At 41.0% G+C, this 20,780-nt stretch overlaps 1 protein-coding gene across 2 annotated transcripts in view; it reads left to right on the forward strand.

The window, feature by feature from the left end:
* Positions 1-13,348: 13,348 nt before the first annotated feature.
* Positions 13,349-20,780, forward strand: part of LOC306966372 (nuclear factor of activated T-cells, cytoplasmic 1-like) — a 59,119-nt gene continuing 51,687 nt past the window's right edge. For both annotated transcript variants that reach the window (XM_079561118.1, XM_079561119.1), the window contains exons 1-3: positions 13,349-13,877; positions 16,691-17,777; positions 19,201-19,360. In XM_079561118.1, the coding sequence (XP_079417244.1) occupies positions 13,751-13,877; positions 16,691-17,777; positions 19,201-19,360 (1,374 nt within the window). In that variant the 5' untranslated portion in view covers positions 13,349-13,750. The remainder of the gene's footprint in view (positions 13,878-16,690; positions 17,778-19,200; positions 19,361-20,780) is intronic.

Raw genomic sequence — 20,780 nt, forward strand, 5'->3', positions numbered from 1 at the left:
CACTAAGGGGTTCCAACAAATGCTATATCGTATATCTCATATGCAGGTTTTGGGTTTGAACCTAGAGCCAGCTACATTTTCTGAGGTTCTGTTGAGGGCTGTGATGTGACGGATGGATGGATGTAAACAGTGGCGAGAAAAAAAGTAAATTCACCGTCTGGAATTTCTCACATTCCTGCCTATATTGGTCACTAAATGTGGTCTGATCTCTCACAGGAATGTGTGCCTAAACTAATACCACCCAAACATTTACATTTGATCATTTTTTTATTGGCCATAACATGTAAACATTCACAGGACAGCGTGGAATAAGTAAGTACACCACCTGAATCTCGCTGAACTGCAGCAGTTTTGTAAAGAGGAATGGTCCAAGATTCATCCCGATCTTCGTGAACGTCTAATCTGCAGTGACAGAAAAGCAGTTATTGCTGCAAAAGAAGGGTTCACTTACTTATTCACATGCTGTTGTGAATATCTCAGGTTTTCCTGCAAAATATCGTGATAAACTTGTGAATTAATTTTTCTATTGATGACAGCATGGTGTCCAGGCCCTGAGGCAACAAAACAGCCCCACTCCATGATTTTCCCTGCACCATACTTCACAGTGAGCATAGTGTAAAGATGTTGGTGTGCTGTTCCATTTTGTCCTCCACACATGACGTTGTGTGTTCCTCCCAAACTATTCAATTTTGGGTTCAACAGTCCACACTAAATATCTCCAGCAGTGCTGTGGAGCATCCAAGTGCGTTTTCTCAAACCAAAGTTTAATAGTTTCGTGGCCTGTGATTCTGATGAAGATCAGACCACATTTAGTGACCATTTTAGGAAGACAGTGTACTTACTTTTTCTCGCCACTGTATACTGTGAATCATTAATGGTAATACATAATACAAAGCACATGGTTGTAGGAATAAGCATTTATCCATCAAAGCCTCAATATTGCGTAGGTGTACGTTACAATCTAATGCACAAGGAAAGGTAAAATGCTTAAACTCTTTGATCGAAGCTTAGGCTACAACAACTGTGATGTGAATGATATGACTAATATAATTTGGATTAATGTACACACAGGATAATACCCATGCCACGTTTGAATACAATGTAACTTTCACTAGAGTATACAGCCACTTACAAGGTCAACAAAAACGCCCTATGCCAGTTAAGTGGACACACAAGTAGTTGCCCTTTGCAAGAGCAACATAATCCAAGACACACTCACTCCACAAGCTCTGGATCCTGTTCATTTTATCAATGGACACGTGTGCAGGACATTTCTCTTTTTTTGATTAATTGCAGTTTTTGAGCATTGAAATCTCCAGACACCACAAATGTTTAGTTGCCGGACTTAGTGAATCATCACATAATTTGACTCATTTTGCTCGAAAATACTGTATGACCATTGTTTTACCTGAAATTGCTGCATTGCATTGTGGGATATAACTATAACAATGGAAATCTCAAATCAAGCCCAGATCCTACCCGTCTGTAATGTGTAATGTGTAAACTGATACTATTACTTAGTGAACTTTTTTTTATACCTGACCGTGCAAGATATCAGCATCGGAGGCAGCAGCCAGTTTTCCAGCTCGAGTAGTATGGGTTTCCTGGATAGGGATTCCATATTACACAATTATACTATTTGGTTACAGCTATAGGGGTTCAAACTGCAGCATCAGGGTATTCCTCGTGATTGGGATCAGTGTCTGAGGTCGGGAACGCCGCTGCGAGGATCCAAGTGAAAAACAAACCACCAGATTTAGATTTCCACCGACTGGGGAGACGCTTAAGGCGCTAAGGCCAAAGGGAATGAGTCAGACGAATCCACAGCCGGGCAGTGCGCTTCTCTCCACCAAACTTTATTATGTCTAGTTTCATCTTTAATAGCACAAAGAGCAAAGGGAAACGCTCTTTTCTTAGATCACGTGTATGTTTGTTTGTTCAAATTCAGCCACCCGTGAGTCACTGCTGGGAATGTGATCCCGACATATGTTCTAATTTGGATTTAGGGCCTGTGTCATACATGGATAACACATGCTTTTAAATGTCGCGGTTGATGTGAATTCTTGTAAAAGAAAAAGCTAAAGAAGCAGAAAAGTGTGTGATAAACCAAACATTTCGACCACCTTCTTTCTGACGGTCAGTGTGAAGGTCAAACGGTGACTCGTGCGCATGGTTAAGGCCGCGCTCTCTCACTACAGAGAACAATAGACATGTGAAACACATTAGTCGAATTCAAGTGTTGCAATTCACTACATAGCACGTCACTTTTATGAAACTGACCAAATGAAAGAACTTTTTCCTGTAAGAAGTGGTTATGTCGGTACCAAGCAAGGCAAAACGGAGCGGACTGTGTCAAAAAGAGCACCTAAGTTAAAGGTAGTGGCGGCAGGATGCGCTCCAAAGGCACTACAACTACATCTGCACTTGGTGTATTAAGGTATTTCGACACTAACATGATTGAAGAAATTTAATCCGACCAAAGACTCTATTCAATCCCATTTTGGGACATCAGACACGGCTTCCAGCTCATATCTCAGCCAGATGGGGATGAAACAAAGAGAATGCTGACTAATAAAACGCTGAATCACAACATTCTAACTGTGCCGCTTCAATGGAAAAAAACTATTATCAGCTCAGGCCCAAATTAACGCATAACCTCTGTCCATATATCAAAATGCCAACAGTGTATTGACCCTGTCACCTTTAAGACACCAGTCTGACTAGTAAAAAGAGAAAAATCCGTCCCAAATGGACAGCTGCCACGGTTGCCAGGTGACGGACACAAACAGCAGGAAACAGAAGGGGGATCCCATCAGAGGGTCCTGGGGCAGAGGCTGGCCTTGAGCGCAGACAGGAAGAGCAAAGAAAATACATACAAGATGGTGTTGGGTGCCGAGGTGGCAAAATGTTTTTTACTCATGACAAAATAATAAATGCTGTACAATGCAGTGCAAATTTCACATTTTAAAAGCCGGTTTTAGTTGTTTTGGTGCCCAGGGGCAAAATTCAGATTCAGAAACATTGTATGAAGTGTATTTTATAAGGTTGGGGATCCTGGCCAGTATATTTTCATTGGCCATATACAGTGATAAAATAAAATCTCTTACAGCTTACAGATGATTCATAAACATATACAGTAAGGCCCCTTATGTAACCAGAATGCATGAGCGTGTGTTTGTGAGTGAGAGTACGGGCCAACAGATGGAAAGTAGCCCAATGCTAATGTGGTGTGTTTACATGCATGAGTCTCATCATGTGTGTTCATCAGTGTGCACTGCCTTAAAGGAATAGGCCACCGTTTTTACATACTAAAATATGTTCTTACCTCACTTTAGACGTGTTAATATATCCCCGTCTGGTCTTTGTCCGTGCGCTCTGCCAGGCAAACGGAGCACATACGCAGCCTCTCCCACATGTCACATAGCTCCGAAAAAGCTCACGATAGAAGCTACCAAGCTCTTCCACGTGTTCCCTATTTAAATAAAGTTACGTGAAGTGTTTTCATGCGAAGTATATTTACACAGAAATGTAGCATGTCGATTTTATAAGCAAATAAAAAGGGGGACTATATTGTGAGGCGTAATGATACGAGGAGCACAGCGTCCGCGTAGTAACTCCTAAAGACTTCCCCCGCTCACTTCCGTCAATAACCTTTAGGAGTTACTGCGCGGACGTTTTACTCCTCGTATCATTACGCCTCACAATATAGTCCCCCTTTTTATTTGCTTATAAAATCGACATGTTACATTTCTGTGTAAATATACTTCGCATGAAAACACTTCACGTAACTTTATTTAAATAGGGAACACGTGGAAGAGCTTGGTAGCTTCTATCGTGAGCTTTTTCGGAGCTATGTGACATGTGGGAGAGGCTGCGTATGTGCTCCGTTTGCGTGACAGAGCGCACGGACAAAGACCAGACGGGGATATATTAACACGTCTAAAGTGAGGTAAGAACATATTTTAGTATGTAAAAACGGTGGCCTATTCCTTTAAGAGTCTTCAATCAGCCTTCATCTGCTCTGTTGTGCTCCTGTGCTATCCTACAAGGCCTATAGGTGGTGATGTGGTTAGTGCTCATGGCTCACATCACAGACCAGGTGGGCTTATTTTCATCTGCATGTTCTCCCTGTGTCTGGGTGGATGTCCAATGCCCAGCACATGTACAATAGGCTCTATATCCTCACTCTTGACCGTGCTACTGTGGTCATCCACACTTCCTGACAAGTTGCTCCATAGGCATTGGAGGACAGGTAAATGCAAGAGAACAAATTTCCGTGCAGTGAACAGTAGAGTGTACCTCAACCTTATATAAACAAACAAACAAGTGCACTAGTTTTAGCTTGTCTACATTAGTAAAGATGCAATGAGCTCACTGCTGGACTCCTGTTCTGACATGCAGTATACGAATGCCTTACTTCTCTGCAGCCCCATGATAATGTTGACACAAGCTCGCTCTGAAACGTGACACAACACATGCACACTTTGAATACCATCCAAAAGCAGTTTATATCTTACATTCTGTTGTTGTTGTTTTAAATGCTGCATTAGAAAGTTTTCCTTTTCTCCGTACCAAAGGCTATTACTATGCAGGACATTTTGCAGATGCACAACCACTACAATGTTCCGCAAAGGCTATAACCAACATACACTTGACATGAGATGTTAGGCAACATTAGAGATATAAATTTGCAATCATTCCTTTTCACTGAGGAAACAGAGTCATTAATTTGGGCAGGAGCCAGTACCTGGAGCAAAGTATGAGGTATCACAGGGAAGAGATATGGAATACGTCATGCTTGCAGGCCAGACTGAACCCTCAAGCTTCCTGTAAGTACTCCTGAGCACAAACTACTCTGCCGTCTATCTGCACTATTCTGAAAACTAGTTGTGTGCATGGTCTGATGTCTGCGAGGCTTGACATAACACTAGACCAACCGCTTACTTAACTATTCATTTTCTAAAAGGCAATAACAGTTTTTTAACCAGTAAGAATCAAAAGGTGATTTTCTTGTGATCGTCCTTTTATCATAACTGGGAGTCTGGCTGAACTGCGTAATTATATTTTAATGCGAAGCAGCCAGAGAGAAGAGCCCAGCAGTAAAATGACCTTGGCACTTTTCCCTGCGTTTAAATCACAGAAACAGACCTCAGAGTGACAGTCATGGGCTTAGGAAAATGAAACCATCTACTGCCATCACCCCATAACCATCGCTGGGATTGTCACAGAACGTCACGGATACGCATGCAGATGAGAAAGAGCTTACGGTGTTTTGTTTGACAATATGGCTTCCCTCACGTGTGTTGCCTTGACTAATTATCTGGGCCGGTTTTAATGGAGGAAAATTGTCTCATAGGTTACATTCCTTTGACCTATAGCAAGCCTTATTGGCCACAGATTGTGAATTGACTGCACATGTGGGTATGATACAGTGCCCCTGGTGGAGATTTATCTCAATGCACAGAGTCAGCAAAAGCGGCAGTCGACCAAACAGAATGGCAATGGGGAATTGGCTGAATAACCAAGCGTGAGCATACATTCACTCAACCAAGGAGCTGACATATACTCAGTAAAGCAATATTCTACTTGTTTATGTATCCCACCTGCACAAAGTTTGCATTTTCCCCAAATACTCAACACACTGTGTAAAAATATCAGAATACCTGACATCTATTTATTTGTACAAACTTAGTGTTCTGCCTTTTTATTTATTTTACTTGTTTGAGAGCATTAATGAAAAAACAAAAGTTACAGAAAAGAAGATGAAGACAGCATTGACACCCAAAAGAATAATAAGTAAGTAAAAAAAAAACACACCTCACTCTTCATGAAAAGTGTTGTGGTGTTGCACAGATGCAATACAAAATGTGTGTATTTTCAGTACAGTTGTACTTTTTCAAGTTTGCCTTCTGCACATCTGGCAAAGGACTACAGATTATAGAGTTTTACTGTTGTTTAAAATGCACTGTCGTTTTAAATCAATATATAAAAATAGATGACTCCTTATAACACCAATACATTGTTATGCAAAAAAACAAAAACAAATCAATACTTTTATCTGCCAAAATCTGTCTGGTGAAGTGTGCATAACCCTTTATAGGGCAAGTGACAATTTTTTGGTAATTTCCGCACACTTTACATACGGCCTCCCTGCTGCACATCAGTAAAATAAAGAAGCGTGTAGTCCTCACTCAGCCAATCAGAAGAGATCACCCGACATCACAGAACCCACTGTGGCATTTGACCAATCAGCAGAGACCGGTCGCGCTCTAAACTTCGACCCAAATTTGGCTAAATTCATGGTACTTTTCTTTACATAACTTGAAAACTAACCATGGTAAGTTGATGACACAATTATTCACCAATACAATGTGTGAGTTACATTTTATTGGTGAATAATTGTGCTAAATGATGATATATGTGTTGGTGTTTGGAGGACGTAGTGAAATTAGTACACCCTGTTCACTTAAACCTTAAGTTAATTAATTTTGTCCATATTTAGACATGCCAGTTACACCTATTATTCATACTTACAGCATTTTCTTGACAAAAGAACCAATAAACCGTAGGACTGTGTTTGCATGTTGCCAAAGTTTATTTTTAACAACATTTTTAGGCACATTACAAAATCTCTTGCCTCTAAACACGTCTCTTGAATACTTGAAGTCCTTTTAGTATGTTTTTATATATAAATAATGAACATTTTAGGACAAATTTAAAACAGGAATACACTTGTGTTAATGTCCCCCAATAACACTCTTAAGTTGAAATTATTTATTTCAAAGTATTTCAATGAGTGCCCTACAAAGGGTTAAGGTAAGAGATGAATAAAACAGGCTCATGCATGAACAGGACAAATGAACAACAGCGTTCCTACACCTTCCATAAGTCCACAATACACAGCCACGTGATGGTGATCTTCTTGCGATCCAGATTGACTTCCTTCTTATAAGAGGAATCTGGGGTGCTAAACATATGCGATGTCCAGACATGCCTAAGATAGCTGCGAGCACTTCTCCATTGTAAACTGTGCACCTTCATGTGTCATCCTCACTGTTAAAAGCAGAAGTTGGGAAGTTTGCGTACGGATTGTGTGGTTAGCCATTCATAACTTGTCTTCTGTAACCGCAGACTTCTGATGACTGGCCATAACGTCTGCTCTAAGGGTTAAAAATCTCTGTGTGGTATGTAATGAACTTGTATCAACAGCTCACCCAAATTCTTGTTTACAGCTAATAAAGGCTGCAGGTTATGGTGGTGTGAAAAAGTGAGAATATAGATAATGATAGAGCGTGGAGTAAAGACGACTCTGTGCACATGTTTCCGGATATTCTGCACTTGAACATGCAAAGAACATGTTGCAAAGAAGACGGTTTGAATGATATTTCACAGAGAATTTTAAATGCAAGCATTTAGTAGTAACCCTCTACGGATTACTGTTTTGTTACTGTCCCATACAATTGCCCTCAAGCGGCTTTACTTTCTCATTCCTGTCGTCTAGACAAACAAATCTGACAGCAATAATCCCACCGCATTGGAAAACTCAGATGTGATTATTTATACCTGTCAACTTCTGGCGTAGGATTTACATGTGAATCCTTTTCTAAGAACCAGCTTTTGGGGCATATACCGTGATGTAGAGCCAGTCCCCCGCCAAACCACTGGTAGTAAACATTATAGAAAGTGGCAATAACCACATTTCCCATACTGCTAAAAGCCACTCAAGTTATTTATTGTATTATGGGGGGAGTCAACTGGGGTTTCCATACTTGGTAGCTTGGTAGCAATGTGTCGTAATGATGCCCAATACCACAAAAGAAAAAGTGACGTTTTCACAGCTTTAAATCAGAGCTTTAAATCAAATAGGTGACATAAACAGTGGAGAATAGTAGGAGCCTTGTAGTACTTTACAAAAAGGCTAGTGATGTTTTTCATTCTTATTCACCACGTTTGTACTTTACTTCTTAAATATTACACTATATCGCTTTCACAAGAGCAATGAAACTGTGATACACAAACAAACATGCATGTTTTTGGCAGGTATTTTTCAATAATAAAAACTCCAGTGATTATCGGAAATATCACACGGAACAACTTTAACTGAGAAACTTGAGTCCCCGTATTATTTAATGCCATGTAAAAGCGTTTTATGCGTTATATCCATTCAGTCCTCAATCATTTGCTGAGCTGATGCCCTGGCCTCGACAAACAGAGATGTGGCAGCCCTTTGCATATACTGTACAGCATTGACTTCATACACTCACATACAGATAAATGAAAGTGTCTTGCACAGGGACACAATAAATGCCTTCCCTGACTTGTGCTCAAGGCCAGACATCTCACTGTGAGTTAAGGTATTCATCTGGTTTAATCTTCATTTTTTTCATATATTTTCACCACAGCTTCTGATTGATCGATACTGATGCATGTGCTAAACTGATTTCCTTGCCGGCTGAAAAGGAGTGTTGCAAGACAATGATGTCTTGCCTGATGTAAATCACACAATGCATAACGTTTGTGGAAGAATTGCACAAGTACAAATGAGCAAAACAAAGCGACTCAATTCATTTAAATGATAAAGCCGAATGTGTCTGTTTACAAACCATGAGCAATGATCATTTGGTGCAAAACACGCGAGCGGGAGCAAGCTACTCATAAATCACGCACACAAGACTAATGTGCTCTACAGACATGTTGTGGCTGCAGCGTACATGCACAGTCACAAGGCCAGATGTAGTGGCAATAAATTATGATTTTACATTTCCAGAAATGTGGAGGCACTTTCCTTCAGACTGGGCGTACCACCCATTTAAAAACTACAGCCCCACTGGGGTTTGTCGGAACATCATTAAGAAAGCAGAAGAGTGCTGTCAAAGGATACTGGCATGATAAGGAAACAAAACACATGAGATCCACTATTGTACAGGTATAATGCACCATGGGCATCGCTAAATCATTGTTGTTTTCCCTCAACAGAATAAAGCCACTAGTTTCCTGAATATGCACAACAACCAGAATCCTCAAGCTCAACCCACAGTCTGTGGTACTCAAGTAAAAGTATTTTGACAAAAACTGCACACTGCAAATATTACGGTTCAAACGCTGCCATAGTATCCACTTTAACTCACTGGAATTGTAGAATACAATTAGATTAATGTACTTCATTTACAATATTGAAAAGGACTAAACTTTATTCTACTACTGTTACTTCTTCTGCTGCTGATTCAATAGCCTGGTCAGCCATACACACTGCTCTCTTTTTATATTTGAAATGCATTAAAAAGAAAAGAAACACAGTTTAGAATAAACAGAGCAGAACAGTCTTGCATATCAGGCTACTGATTAACAACATCCACAACTACCACTACACTAAGGACTCATTACTTTTGCGATATGTTATTTGGGAGATGTTAGTAACAAGTGCATCTTAGTAAAGACTTTCAAATACGTATCGTCAACTGGAATGGGTTTATGGATCAGAACACTGGCTAGAACACACAAGCCTCCAGCCCTCCTCAGTGATATTTGAGACTAGCTAAACCACTCTAACCTAAGTTCTGACAAAAACAAAAAAACAAATAAGCTATTTTAAATCTGTCTCCTTTCATTGCTGGTTGATGAACTGTCATGTGCGCTCCGTCACTGGAGATCTCTTGTGGACGGACAGTTGTTGACAGATGTTACGTCTAATGGCACTGTCCTCACAAGCACAAGATTCATCAAGATAAGTCTGCAGTCTGCCACAGAAGCTAACCTTAACCACAGACACACTGAGCCCACTGCTGACGCTGCCAATCAGACATGTGCTGGTATTTTTTTCCTATACCGCTTCTTTGTATCATAATTCTTCTGCTCAAGTACGTGATGCCTGCTCTCTCATCTCGGGCCCCACATGTGCCAAGAAGACCGCAGCTGACGCCAAGGAGCTACTGTAGGCAAAGAAAACACAATGTTATACTATGACTCTGTATGTGCACGGGCGGCGTATACCCCACTGCCTTCTGCTTTTGATTATGTGTGATCGTCCTAAGTCCTGCCAGCTACATCCAAGCCTTCAGGGACTTGATTTTTTCTTTTTTTGCTCAGTCTGTGGCACAGTTTCAAAAAGAATTACTGTATGTTGTAGCTTGTCTAACCCATTATTAATTGCATCAGTTAGCAGTGCTCAGATATTCCTACTTGTTAAACACAAGATTTGCTTGTCATTACTCTTTCCATGGACAGATGTGGTACCACTGTGTATAATTGAGGTTGAGTTTCATTTGCCCAAAATACGTCCATTCATTGTATGTTTTATACAACTGTCTCTCATTAATCAATGCAAACTGGCTGTGTCTGTGCAAATTGACCAAATCGGGGCTCAAATGAAAGAAACAAATTACTTAATTACTGCACATTGTACAATAAAAGGTCCCTTTTATATAGGAACAGGACACTACTTTGACTAATGTGTGTCTTACTTAGTGTCACAAAGAGCTGAGTGGAGAGTGTTGTAGCTTTTAAATCATTATGATTAAGGAAGAAGAAATCCAAATAATAATTAGTCATGTTATTGGCACATTAAAATAAGGCAAAAAAGATTTTAATGTCACAATAACAATATCTAAACATTGTCAGCCATTTGGTGATGTAATAATCAAACATGAATAACTCATGAACATGAACATCAACATGAATAATTCACAGTATTTGTGAGTTTACAAACACAAGAGAATCCATCTTGAACCTCTCCTGCCTTAACTGCTCGAAACAGAACCAAAATTGCTGGTCCAAACATGTGACCTCTCCCCGAACAAATCAAGCTGGCGCAGTCCCAGATGTAATATCATATGTAATATCAATCTGGCTTTTGCCAGGTAACAAATAACCTACACATGAACCAAACAAGAATAAAATGGAATTAAATTAAGACATGATAAAATAAAAACATTTATAGTGTCACATAATGTGTGAATATGTTGTGTAGCAGTGTTGCTCAAAGTAAATGCAAAGTTTTATAAATCAAACAACATGTATTTCATTTGAAGAAAAAAAAGTGATGTGATTGTATTCATCTAGTCGGATGTTAATGGTTCTGTAATAACACAGGAGCTGGTCCTAACGACCTGAGTCATTATAGGGCCATCAGTGTCCTGATACTTGAAACTCTTGGTGCTGTAGACCCTGGTCCTGAGGGAGAGCTGTGAAACAGAGGCTTCTCAAATGGTCAGGGAGCTGACCATGGGCACCAGGTGGACACTGCATTCACTGTAACCCTAAGTCTATACATAGAACTTACTTAAAAGACAGAAAACAGTGTGTCAGGGTTAGCAATGAAACCGGTAATGTATAATCATGTAGGCGTGCCGCAGGGCTCAACCCTTGGCCCTTTACTATTTCGTTTATTTATCCATGATTTACCTGATGTGTGATCTGAAGCATCATGTCAGTTATATGCTGACGACACCACCATTTATATTCATGCAAAAACGAAACAACTGGCAGCAGAGAAGCTGACATCTGCAATGGTGTCAGTCTGTGATTGGTTAAAAAATTCTAAATTACACCTAAATGCTAGCAAAACTATGTGTATGTTCTTTTCCAAGTCGGGAACCAAAGAGAACGACCCAATACAAGTGGTGCAAGAATACAAGTATTTAGGTGTCACCACGGATTCCCAATTATCATTTAGAAAACATGTTTTAAATTAATTTTAAATTAAATTTTAGAAAATTAACAAATGAAGGATAGCTCCTTTAACGATTGACGCTTCAAAACTGTACCTAAATGCCACAATTCTCTCGCATATTAATTACTGTTTGACGAGTTGGTCTCAGGCCAACAAGACCGCATTGTTGCCCATAGAAAGACTTTATAAGCAGACAGTGAAAACATTAGACAAAAAGAACAATTCATATCACTATTGTAAAGTCTTTACCAAACATATTTTTTTAAAGTGAAAACATATTCAGATGTAATTATGGTCTATAAAACCCTAAATGGACTTGCCCCGCCCCCATTACAGGAGTTTATACAGCTAAATCTAAATTCAAACGCACGCTCATCAAGCAGAGGAGACTGTTAAATCCCATTTAGAAAGACTCCATTTGGACAATCTGCCTTCTCAGTACGTGCAGCTCACTCCTGGAACTTGGTCCTAACAGAATTGAGGAACCTGATCTCATTCCACACTTTTAGAAATTCTGTGAAGACGTGGCTTTTGGACAATTAGACATGTGAACACAACATGGTCTAAAGTCACCAACCAATGATACACGTCTTGCTGTGTGGAAGATTGCGGTGTTTTGTGTATTGACCCTTTCTGATCTTTTTATCTGAGCTAATTTACCTATTTTTACCTATTTAACCATATGTTGTTATTCATCATTCACTGTTTACTTTTTATGTCTCTGTGATGGTGTTTTTGCTGTTTGTTTGTGCCTGTTGCAAATTAGCCTATATGGCTAACTCCGGCACATGTACATGTTGAAAAAACACATGTTGATAAATGTGCAGTGTCCCAATTCAAATTAAGATAAAAAAAAAAAAAAAAAAGGACTAGCCTGATGATCAACAAGTCCATGCACGTGAATCAAATGTGATGTTGAAATATGATGATTCAAAAGAAAAACAAAACATAACTTGATTTGTGAGCACTTCTAGTAATGAGATGATTCTCTGAATACAGAAGAAAAACATCCTCAGCTCAATTAAGCCAGTCCAGTCGACAATATTTTAAATCTCTACAACATTGGATAATTCCAGGACGACTGAGGGCATATGCAAACATCAAATTACAATAAAACAACTGCAAACGGTTAGGCTTCTTTTACTTTCAGCTATTCCTTTATGGTCATGTGCTGCACAGTCAATCACCTGCTTTCATCTGACCCATCCTCTGCATCTTTTCTCAAACCTTTAGAAGATTCACATCAAAACCAAATGGCCTCTGTCAAAACATGCATACATATCATCATATCACATTATGTGTTGATCTTCCTCTCAGATGAACTCTCTCTTCTCAGAACTAAGTCATGATCTGTAGACTGAAGGTAGACAACAGTTCTAGTAACTGTCTCAATGGTGGCTGCATCAAGAGCATAATGAACCCCTTTGGGCTTAATTATCTTGAAAATATCCATCTAAAGCCATTTTTTTTCATATTACTTAAATAGAAAGATGAGAGGAAAAAGAAAAGGGAAGGCCACTGGTAAATAAATTGAGAACAGGAATCACGTTGTGGCGTTGATTCTAACGTGTGATATTTGACATACCACGCACGCGCACGCGGCTGTCCTCCTGTCTCCTCGGACGGGATCCCACGGTAGAAGAAGAAGAGGGATCCAGCTGGTCCGGGAGGTTTGCACAAGCCCGTGCGCGTCATCCCCGGATGGGCGGGCGCTGCGCGGAGCATCGTGGAGGGTGTTTTCCACCTTTAAAAGCACCGGAGCCGGCCCCTATGACAAACAGCACGGCGTCATCGACCTGAGGGAGACGCTTGAAAGCCCTCTCGTAAGATTCACACTCACCTCCAACTCGCTTCCTCGGTGGTTATCGGTGCCGCTCTGCAGAAAGCATCATCTGCTCTCCCTTCACAGCGCGCAGTCACTTCGAAGCACTGTTCAGATTTAGGACACACTAAATTATGCCTTTTACTTTTCTGACTGGTGTATGAAGTAAACTTTTGTTGCTCTTCTTTTTTTTTTTCTTTTTTTTTTTGTTTGTTGCCCGTACCGTTTTACAAATAGAAAGTTTTGGCGCCGCTTGTTGAATGCAGGAAGCGTTTTGCCTCAGCGTTCATTCATCGCTCAGCTTTGGATCAGCAGCAGCAGCCGGCTCAGAGCGGGGACTGGACTTTCTCCCCTCTGTCAGCAGCGAGATGAAGTCAGCAGAAGAAGGTAAGAGCTCCACGGAGAGTCTCCTCAGATCTTTCCCCTTTGCATGACCTAATGCGTAATTAATAACAATGCGTAATGCTGCATAGATGATAGATCGATGAAGCAACAGCACCTTGACTTGGTTGTGAACTTTCACTTTTCAGGCTCCAGAAAAAAAAAAAGCGTGAGTTTTTATATAAGCAGTATTAAAGCAATCACTTGATTTGATTTAAGATTGCACAGTAGGCTTCAGTGAGTACTACATCAGCGAACTCATTTGCCTATTTCTGATTGACACACACGTGCATGTTGTGTCCTCTCTGTCAGAAGTCCCGCCGCTGACCCCGCAGGTGCCTCGCCATTCACCACAGAGCACAGTGTTGTTTAGTCAAACTTTACTGCCACCTGCCCTCACCTCCACGTGGGTGTGCGCACGGCTGCTTTTCATAATAGTTTAAATGTGGAAATGGATGAATATTTTGGTTTGGTGTCTTGCCTGATAATGTTTGGACGGTATTTGATTTGTATTTCATAAGTTCGGCTGCATCTTGTTTGTGCCTTCAACAACAGTAAATTCTATTACGGACAATCAGATTTTGGCATCCCCCTGTCTTGCCTTGCCTTGCTTTGATTTACTTCTCCTACTGTTGATGATGGCACTGTATTTTGGTGGATTTATTTTTGCCTTTTGAGGTTTCAGTGGGACGGCTGCTGGCTCTACTATTATGATTCATTTCAGACGCGCAGACTTAAGTTTTGTAATTGGTAACAGAAGTGTGTGCCTCTACGCTTTGTCAGTGTATTAAGGAATGCTCTGCATCCAGCCACTGATGTGCCTATAGGGTTATAGGGGCACGTAAATAAATACAGATACACAACCCCACTTACTTACATTGACAAAGGTTTCCAAATAGTGGCGCGTACTGCTTATTATTTCTCTTGTTTGTTTGTTTAGTTGTGTTTAGGTCTTGAATCTTGATTTAAAATCTCAATTTAGAGCCTGTTTTTAGAAAAAATGATACGGGTTCTGAGCACTGCATATTTGAAAGCGTCTCTTGTTGGTTTAGTTGTGGTCTAGTCCTGGTTTAGAATTGATTCATTTCTGGACTGTTTTTGTCAGTGGATTATTTCTGATATTTTAGTCCTGGTATATAAGTAGTTACTCCAGTTCCCGGTTTGGTCCTAATCTGCTGTCCTAATATAAGCACTTTTTTTGATTGTGTGTCAGTATTTGCCATTTTATTAAAGCCTTTATATCCTTTGAAGCATTGCTGATGACTGAAAAAGTTTGAGGATCACTCCTTCCATATGCGATAACTGGCCTCAGGGTTTGCTGCTCCACGGCCCATGACTTCTCTCCCTGAGGTCCTGTCAGTCTGAGGCCGCGCAGACCACAAACTCTGCAGATAAACCTCTCTATTCTTTTGTCTCGCTGGTTTGGTCACAACTGTTTTGATCTTGATAGCATAATGGAGAGAAATTATGGAGGACGTAATGAGTATGCTGCTATAATCTGAGCACTGCTCACAATTTTCATATCAACTCTGCTTACAACACTGTTTGAAGCACTAGCCATGCTTTTTATACAGCATAATTGAGCCGTTTTAATTCAATTTATTCCAAATCACACATTTTTCTATTGCAGATAACCACTGTAATATAGTGAACATTATGCATCAGGGTTTCTAAAGTTATAAAACCATTATTTCTTGAAAGCATTTAAGAAGACCAGACAATGAGTCGGCCAGATATTTTTCAAAGTATCACAAATTATTGAGGAATGTGCAACTACCATTCGCTAAATTAGCTCTCCCCCAAATCCATAGCATCATGGTCCCCTTATACTATAACTAGCTGTCACCCCCACAACAAGTAAAGAATTTATTCAACACAATATGGAATGTTTTAGTTAAGATAAAAAATACATAAAGCAGCAAGCTTAATGCTGATTAAAAACTCAATTTAAATTTACACTCTTGACAACCTTTCGGGGTCCACCAGTGCTCCACCTAGAGGGCCTGGACCATTTCACACTGGTATACTTAATGCTGCTGAAAACACCATCTCTGACTATTTTTAGTCTGTCTGTTCTACATATAAAGTTCTGCATCAAGTGCCAGGTTTTATGTGTGTTGTGGTTGGCAAATATAGCTTGAAGGGAATGCCCTTTACTGTCTGACAATTTTAACCACTCATTGAAGAATAAATGGAAATTTGACGCAGTATTTAGCCAAAATAAACAGAGAAATTTCAATCTTCACCCAATTAAAGACGTCTCTAATTGCTTCTGTGCGTGTTTTTGTTGTTTGCCTGTGCGTTGTATACCATATCTCTCCCTTTGACTTAATCACAAGCTCGAAGTGGTGCGAGAGTGCTGTCAGGTTTCCACCAGGGAGAGCCTAATTCACCAGTGAGTGATGCTATCAATCAAATAGAGCATCCATCAGCAGGGCTCGAGGAATTCCTGTGGAGTACATATGACAGCGGGGAGTGCCAAGTACATACAGCCCATCCAACAAACACAGGGAGGCAGCGTAAACTTGTGACTACACAGAACCACACACTGGGACTCGGAGGCTCGGAGATGATTGCTAAGCTTCTCCAGATGTTTATAGAGCAGGGAGGCCGTGGAGACCTCAAAGACATATTGGTTGTAGATTTCTGTGAGGGGCCATTGTTCCTCTGAAATGCAACCACAGTTAATTACAGCCATAATGTAAAGGGTCTGAGAACTTTACCCATGCAACATACTAGTACAGTGCTAGTCCTCATCCTTGTGTAGAATTGGGATGTGTTTCTTTTTCTGTTGCTAAATTGTTCTCTGTTTTTCCCAGATGTGTACAGCTACACTCCAAACGTCAGCCTGTCCCTTCCACTGGGAATGGGGAACCCTTGTCTTGCCACCCAGTACCACACCTTGCAGACCAGTCCAGTCATCTCAGTCACCTCATGCCATCAGACGGGCTACAGCCTCCAAAACGACAATCTCGGGTCAGCTTACTACCTTCCCCACGGCATAAGACCCACCGGTGCTCCAGCACTCGAAAGCCCCAGAATTGAGATCACTGCCTACAGCCACTACCCAGAAGAGGATGTGGAGGAGAGCAACAGTGAGGACCATATCATCAAACGGGGCGTCAATTCTATCGTGACACTCACGCTGCCTAATGGTGCGGAGGGCTACCGCGATCCCACTTGTCTCAGCCCAGCGAGTAGCATCTCCTCACGCAGCTGCAATTCTGAAGCCTCATCGTACGAGTCAAGCTTCTACAACTATGATAACTCCCCTCAAAATTCCCCCTGGCAATCGCCGTGCGTCTCCCCGCGAAACTCGCTCCTCTCCTGCCCACTTGCCACTGGTCCCGCAGCCTCCCCACACAACTCCCCGAACACCTCCCCTCAGATTGGGGCCGTGGCTGAAGAAAGTTGGCCCACGCAAACCCGTGGATCCAGGCCAAATTCTCCGTCCAGCACAGGTGGAGCCACGAGCAACGGAAGCGTGATGGGGAAAAGAAAGTACAGCTTAAATGGTAACACCTACCGTCAGACTTCTGCCAATCCGTCGCCGACTCCATCTCCACACGGGTCCCCGAGGGTCAGTGTCACGGATGAGAGCTGGATCGCCAATACAAACCAGTACACCAACTCTGCGATCGTTGCCGCCATAAATGCTCTGACTACGGATGGGGTGGTGGACATGGGAGAGGGGATACCAATCAAGACACGGAAGACCATGCTGGACCACCAACACTCCATGAACCTGAAGATAGAGCCCAGTGGAGAAGAGCTGAGTCCAGATGGAGACCTGTGTCATGATGAGTACACTTCTCGACTGGGTCTGAAGAAGGAGGGCTACTGCGGGGGGTTCCTGGATGTGCCACAGCACCCCTACTCCTGGTCCAAACCCAAGCCTTACCTCAGGTATGTACCGGCACTTCACAGACATACAATCACATGACATGTCTTTCAAATCAGACATGATTTTATATTGTGTTTATTTGAAAAAAAATCTATTTTCTCTTCCTGGAAAAAAGGTTAACTAACTTTTTCCAGAAAACAGATTTCTTAAGTTTTTCTTCTAAGGACACAGAAAAATAAATACATTTTAAAAATCTAATATTTTCACTCACAGAAACAGAATATGTTTTGGGGGTATTTCCGACAGTTTCTTGGCTCCACACATTCATGTCAAGTTAAAAAAAAATAAGTCTTTGTATTTTTACTTTGATTTTTATTACTCTTTCACCAACTGAATAACACTTCCCTGGCGGAAATCAAGTGTTTGATGGAGATAGTGCGCTGCAGGAAGTATTGGTGACAGGCCTGGCTGAAGGGGAAGCCGTCTGTGGGTTAATCAGCCCGTAGGCCCATCGCTCTGTGAGCAGCCAGTGTGATGTCATGCTCTGAGCAGCTAGATAAAGTCCAACAGAGGGGAAATCACTGAATTTTGGGTCAACAAACAGGCCGCATGGTCTACACAGTTCCAGAGATTGGGTTCAGTGGAGCCACCCTCCAGATCATGGCATCCGGTGTAAAGAAATATTGTCTTGCACATGTTTGTTTTGATTAAGATACCTCCACAGTATTCACATGGGAAGCTCATGCCCCATTTCCAGAACAATGGTGGTAAAGAAGACGGCCAGCTGTGTACTTAGAAACATACGTTACATCTTGATCCTGGATTATAAAGGGCAGTTCAATGGTAGTGTTATGAACTTCTAAATTTCAGAATGTCTTTCATTTCAGCAATTACTGGGTACATTGGTCACATTACCATTTTTCACACTGATTAACTGAGTTTTTGACATCACCAAATTGCTTTAAATTATTTGAAAAATATTAATGTCCAAAAACAGGCTTCTTGCCAGAATGTGTTAGATTTGTTTTTACGCCCCAGAAACGTCTGTCTCTTCACTGTCACTCTTCCTGACTGCGCCATTTTCCACCTGTCACTTTAATACAAAACACACCTCTCTTTAACTAGCACACGTTTTGCTCTAATTTCCTTTACTCGTAAAAAGGCCACTTAATTGTTAGCCAGGCTTTCGGAATTAGGCACGTCAGCGACTGACTTCAGTTGATTCAATAATAGACACTGATGAAGAAGCGCAGATGAATTACACATAGTGGCCCAATTTCAAGACACATATAAATCAGGCTTGAATTGTCTATGGAAAACGTGACCACTTGACATGTGATATGAGAAGCCAACAAATTGACTGTGATTTCCCATATGCCCCTGTGTTTATAATCATAGCAAGTAAAACATTCACATGACCAAATCATTTATTTATCACCTATTTAATGGGCCAATGATTATAAAAAATCGGTGGTGTTTTTGCAGCCCGTCTCTCCCTTCACTTGACTGGCAGCTCCCCTCCAGCTCAGGACCATACAGTTTACAGATCGAGGTGCAGCCCAAGTCCCATCACAGAGCGCACTATGAGACCGAGGGCAGCCGCGGCGCAGTCAAGGCCTTGTCTGGAGGGCATCCTGTTGTCCAGGTATGTCACAAAAAGTTATAACTTTCACTTTATTTTGTATTATCATTATCAACACAATTTGCCATGGGGAAAGATGGAGTAGGTATTAAATTAAGTATTTATGTATTGTTATAGTGGGAAAAAATGAATAGTAAATACAAAATGATCAATTAACTATACAAATGTTTTTCCTCGATGCCCTTCCTTACATACCCTGTCTGTGTACAGTTTTGGACATGCACTAAGAGCAGTTGCTTGAAATAAAAATGAGTCATCATTAAACGTATATTGCTCCTCTTTTAAATGTAGTGAAAAGTTTCTCTGCCCTCTTGGTAACTTGTGAGTGAAGCGATGTGTGTGCACGGTGCAGTCGGCCTGTGTTATTGTATGTGCTAGTGAGCTTTGTTATTAATGTTCCCTGAAGCTTGGAGTCAATCTGCTGCTGTAAAAGGTCACTCAGACCAGCAGCCGCGCATACTGACTCAATTAGTAACGAGCAAGACCATCGCCTCTCACTATTGTGCTTGGCCAACACTTAGAGCGTACACGTCAGTCTGACCATAGGCCGTGCACAGAGCCGCTTTTCTCTGCCGCACTGTCATCACACAGAGCTGACATCTTGGTTTACTCAAGGAGGGGACCAAGGAGTCAGCTGTATCAACGTCCTTAAGTCCTGATGGTTGGTTTGTATTAAGTGTTAAAAGCTATATATCTAAAGTGAAGGCTGAATAAAAGATATTGAGAGAAAATTGGCACAATTGAGTAAAATATATGGAAAGTTAAAATACACTCATAAATTCAAGGTAATAGGACATTATACATAAAATTTGGATCGCTATATCCCCCATCTTTTTGAATAATAGTTTAACATATATCAAATGGTGAGATGTACCTAAGAAAACATTTTTGTTCCAGTGTTGCTTGAGGTGGTCCACCTAAAAATTGAGTTTACTGTTTATGTAAATAGATGTTGTCAGCATATACTGGTCTGCTTCATGTCAAAAGCACTTGACATCTGACTGCAGCAAACAGCACTGTGCCTCTCCAGGTTTTCTCTGTAAATATAACTAATTGTCCGCTCCCATTACAAACCCGTGTATTTCAACACAACCAAAGCGCCCCATGCAACGCAGAGGCTGAGCAGAGCTTGCCTGCCCTGCACAGCTGCTGCAGGTGAGGCTGTTTTGGATAACGTTTATGTCACTTTACAAGTCACTCCGGGGGCCCTGAGTTAAAATCATGACTTAATGTCTTTGTCCAGATGTAGATTGATGACTTTGTTGTTTATTTTGTCATAAGCAGTGGCCATTTATTATGAGGATGTTTTCAGCATTACCATTGCAGTGTAGAATGTATTCGTAAGTAGTAGTCATGGAGAAAGTATGATTCTGGCTGTGTCACTGGAGTTTCGTACAAACCACTGGAAGCAAAATCGACATGA

The sequence above is a fragment of the Gobius niger genome (genome assembly GCF_951799975.1).
Source record: "Gobius niger genome assembly, chromosome: 8".
Classification (NCBI taxonomy): Eukaryota; Metazoa; Chordata; class Actinopteri; order Gobiiformes; family Gobiidae; genus Gobius; species Gobius niger.